This window comes from Penaeus monodon, chromosome 17 (genome assembly GCF_015228065.2).
Source record: "Penaeus monodon isolate SGIC_2016 chromosome 17, NSTDA_Pmon_1, whole genome shotgun sequence".
Lineage (NCBI taxonomy): Eukaryota > Metazoa > Arthropoda > Malacostraca > Decapoda > Penaeidae > Penaeus > Penaeus monodon.
This window is the reverse complement of record NC_051402.1, coordinates 47,062,006-47,067,005: the sequence shown is the minus strand read 5'-3', so window position 1 is coordinate 47,067,005 and position 5,000 is coordinate 47,062,006. Positions and strand designations below refer to the sequence as shown.

The following is a 5,000-nucleotide window of genomic DNA, read 5'->3' as shown; positions in this document are numbered from 1 at the left end:
ATATGGCTTGTTGTAACGGCAACCTGGGTTCTGGAATAGGCATTTTCCCGTGCAATGCCATTGGCAGGTAAAAATTGCGTCACCTCAATTCTTTCGCCTGGATCTGATGATCATGAGAAAAGGAATGGAACAGAGTCATTAGATTATGAAGTCTAAACCATTTTCTGTTCCATCTTAAAAGCATTTATCTTGCTATGTGTTAATTCATTGATACCTATTATCTATTAGAAGTGTATAAATGATGCTAAGGAAATCTCTATCTCTCTCTTCCATATCAGTGAAATAGAAACAAACAAACATAATGAAGTGATACATAAATAATTCAAGTTCCTTCAACACAGTAAACTCATTGTCAAATAATCAAGTCTAAAGTATAACCACTTTAAAATAAAAAGAACTAAGAAATATCTTCAAAAATCTTTGCTAATGTCATTGGTATTAAGGAAAAATTGATGCCAAAAAGCTATATATATAATAGGACTCTATGAAGGGATGGGATGGAATATTAGGGCAGTGTTTTGGGACATTTTAGCGGACCACTTGGGATCACAACCTCTGCTTACTGTTGCATGCTTACTCTCGAGACTGCAATATACAGTAATGTTCATATGCCGACCTACCTCTCTAAAAGCAAAATAAAAGTTAAAGTCAATTATATTGCAAGAGAAGGACCTCCAAAAGCAGCAATGGTACCCAGCAGGTTCCCATTCCTGAATGGTGATACCTTACCAAGAAAGAACGTCCGTCTGCAGAACAAGCTGTACGTACCTATGTGGTCAAACGGCCCAGGGTGATTCGGGGGTGGCGGCCCCTTCTTGGGGCAACACATATTCTGGCCCATCCTCTAAATCACTCATGCACCTGCAAGGAGAGAGCGCGGCTTAAAGTTTCCTTTCGGATCATAAGTATGTGGGAGAATAATAAAACATGACAGAGGAAGTGAGGAGATGATGATGATGATGATGATGATGATGATGATGATGATGATGATGATGATGATGATGATGATGATGATGATGATGATGATGATGATGATGATGATGATGATGATGATGATGATGATGATGATGATGATGATGACGATGACGATGACGATGACGATGACGATGACGATGACGATGACGACGATGACGATGACGGTGGTGGTGGAAGGAGGAGGGGGTGGGGGAGGGAAGAGACGAGGAAGAAAAAGAAAAGGAAGGGGAATTATAGAGGGAAAAGAAAATGGAAGAAAGGGACGAGGACGCGAATAAGAATATAAAAAAATATATCACGACAGCTGTCACAAGTGTTTTGGGTAATATTTACAAAAAAAGAAGATAATAATGAATCGTAATTAACAATAACGTGAACAACATGACGTTTCTTTGCAATATCTATACCATGAATACAAAAAGTGAAGTAGCATATTAAAAAAAGAAAAGAAAAGAAAGAAAGACAAATATATGTATATATATATCCTACAAATCAACGATAAACAGCTAAGCTACCTTTATACTTACAAAAGAGTCAAAGAAGCCACAAATCTTAATAACATTCAAAATCTCATAACTTAACTTCAAACTCAATACACTGTGACCAGAAATGCCAGCTGCACTGCTAATGGCTAGACATGCAAATGATTAAAGCTTAGTCACCCGCACGCTCTCAGGGTAAGAGAGACACTTCACCCTCCACTCTCTCCTCCAAAAACTGGGTTACAAAATATACAAATCCAGTGCACGACTCAACCGGTTTGGTTAGCCGATGATCATTCAGGATTCGCGAAATGCGGTTTGTTGTTGAAAAATATTTTGGTGTTCAACACAACCATGAACTCCCCGTTATATCCCCCATTAAATAGCATTAACGATACAGATATCACGTATAGGAATCGCTCTCTACAGTGAAAGTATTATCAAGTTGTAAAATCGAGGCTAGTTGAGTAACGAAGAGAAAAAGAAGCCTTACAAACTTATTACACCGGAAATGTCACGTCTTCAACCCAAACACCATGTTGACCGAGTCAACAACACAGATCGACATGATTCCCGGCGGCCAAAGCCTGATCGGTGCCCACGTTATGACGGGACCACGCGGGCTTATGCTCGGCGAGGATCAATTATTTCAATATTTGATCTGCCGTTTCCATCAACAGGTGGTACTCCAAAATCATGTTCTTCCAAAATGACATGTTTCCATTTTTTCCACTCACCTCAAATGGACATTTGCGTTCCACTACACTAACCTCAGTTTATCCGAACCACGTTAACCGCGGACGCAAAATTTCATATTCTCCAGCCATGAGTGCTTGTCTAGGACTTCCGGTCAGGCAGCCTCGCCACAAACACCCGCACGCACTGCACCAATCTTCACATTTCAACTCGTAAATCACGGCACACTGCTACGAAACATGAGACATATTCGTCCGTTGAACTCCATGCAATAAATCACTTCACATTTACAGACGAGTTAATAAACGAAGCAAAGCACGAAGTCCCTCTCTGGAAGAGAGGGGCGACTCTCTGGTGCGTCCACTGGCGAATGCGGCGAGACTAAACTTGACCAGCCTTGAGACACCCAAAGCACTTCTAATACCTCACGCACCCCCCTCCCGCCTTGACCTCACGTGACCTCGTCCTCTCCTCCTCACCCTTCCCTCCTCCCCCCGACCGGAACATACCACGACCCCCCCCCCCCTCCGTAAAATCCCCGATTCCTCACCACAGAGCACCGCATGACACTCACACATGAATTAACGTGCTAATTTCCCTCGAGCCTCATTCCTCGAGAGTCAGCTGAAGAGGATGTGAATCAATCTGAATGTTGGAAAGTGATAAGTTTTATCTACCTTAACGACTTGAGTTTACTTATAAAATCCACACGATGGCAATAAACAGGTAAGTGGCACTAAAACAACGAACTCAAAAGTGACAATACGACATTTATATAATACTCGCGCGCCTAACATGCGAGTCACAACACAATTCCAAGTATATATGTTTCACGTAAAAATAACCAGCTTTATTTCATTAACAGTCTAAAAATTAAATTTACACTACACAGTGTAAAATCCAACCCAGCACTGAACACTACATGTAATATATAAACATATATTTAACTATTTCACCTGATTTAAAGTAGTTATGACACGCCCCGATGTCCATTCCACAAGCTTTCTCCCACCTTGTAACATGGCACCCTCCCCCCTCGTTCCCCGGAGCAGACGAGCCCAGGGCGGACAAAGGAGAACTAGGGAAACGTCTCACGCAACGCAGAAGCTCAAGGACCAAGCAGCTCGGCGAGAGAGCGAGCGAGAGGAACAGCGCTCGCGAGTGATGGAGGAGAAGCAGGCACTAGCAGCACGTGGCGCGGCACCCACGAGAGGGATTACCTTCCTCACTCCCTCCGCTCCCTCTCGCTCCTTGGCCGGTGGACTGCACGGCATCTCCCTCCGCCCGCCTTCTAGTTCTAACTCCGTCTCGCCTTCTTATTCATATCCCGGTCGCTCATTCAACTGGCAAGCAAGCAAGCAAACATGTACAGGTTCGAGCTGAGGCATACATTGACGCTTACGACCACCCTTACCGATCATTCTCCTCGCCTCGCCTAGCATTTGTTATCATCAAGCATCCCCCATTTAGTATGGTAACTTTCAGTCTCCTTGCTTATCTACTCGTCTATCTTTTGTGGCACCCTCCTTAGTCTTTCCTTTGTCTTCTCAAGAATCTCTCTCATTTCAACCACAACCAAAAGGCAATGCCATATATAATGATTAGACCAAGATACTGTCGCAACACTGAACATCACGCCAAGTCACGTCTCAGGTCGAGTCACATAAGCTCGTAACCTAATGCGGTCTTCCCATTCATTCCCCTACATCAATATATAATATATACATACATACATATATATATATATATATATATATATATATGGATATGGATATGGATATGGATATGGATATGGATATGGATATGGATATGGATAAGCATATGTATATGTATATGTATATGTATATGTATATGTATATGTATATGTATATGTATATGTATATGTATATGTATATGTATATATATATATATATATATATATATATATATATATATATATATATGCATACACACATATACATAATAGATACGTACAAAAAACACACACACACACACACACACACACACACACACACACACACACACACACACACACACACACACACACACACACACACACACACACACACACACACACACACACATATAAAAAAAAAAAAAAAAAAAAAAAAAAAAAATATATATATATATATATATATATAATATATATATATATATTTATATATATACATACATACATACATACATACATACATACATACATACATACATGTATATATATACACATATATATATATATATATATATATATATACAAATGTGTGTGTGTGTGTGTGTGTTTGTTGTGTGTGTGTGTGTGTGTGTGTGTGTGTGTGTGTGTGTGTGTGTGTGTGTGTGTGTGTGTGTGTGTGTGTGTGTGTGTGTGTGTGTGTGTGTGTGTGTGTGTGTGTGTGTGTGTGTGTATGCGTATGCGTATATTCTCATTCTTTCTCTCTCTCTCCTTTCTTTCGCTCTATTTTTGCCTTCCCTTATCTACTTTTCTCCTACTCAGTCTTTCTACTTTCTTCCGAAATTCCCCATTAACCAGACAACGAAACAAAAATGTCATTACGTGACGAGATGTACTACAACAAAGGGAAGAGAGAGGATAGAACAGGACAGAGAAAGAGTGGCCCAGAGTTGGCAAGCCATTACATTTCTCTTCCCCTTTCATCTAACCCTCTTTCTTCCCTTCCCTTTCTCCCTAACGTACTTCCCTTTTCCTCCTTCCCTTACTCACTCCCCCCTCCCCTCATCTTTTTCACCCCCGTCCCTTACCCAATCACCATTCCCCCACTCTCTCCCCTCCGCCTCCCTCCCTTTCTTCCCTACCCTACATCCTTTCCTTTACTCACTCCCCATTTCGTC

General features: G+C 41.2%; 1 protein-coding gene across 16 annotated transcripts in view; it reads right to left on the bottom strand.

Annotated features, from left to right (window-relative positions):
- LOC119583831 (tyrosine-protein kinase SRK2-like) overlaps positions 1 to 5,000 on the bottom strand; it is a 192,454-nt gene that overhangs the window by 28,485 nt on the left and 158,969 nt on the right. For 8 of the 16 annotated variants that reach the window (XR_005229727.1, XR_005229730.1, XM_037932554.1 and 5 more), the window contains 2 exons: positions 769 to 861; positions 1 to 103 (listed from right to left, as the gene is read on the bottom strand). The exon at positions 1 to 103 is cut by the window's left edge and continues 8 nt beyond it. Coding sequence is in view for 11 of the 16 variants with exons in the window: in XM_037932554.1 (XP_037788482.1) it covers positions 1 to 103; positions 769 to 841 (176 nt within the window). In the remaining 5 variants the exon portion in view is untranslated. Of the gene's footprint in view, positions 104 to 768; positions 863 to 5,000 lie in introns of those variants that run through there. The other 8 variants (XR_005229729.1, XR_005229728.1, XR_005229731.1 and 5 more) reach the window with 2 other exon arrangements.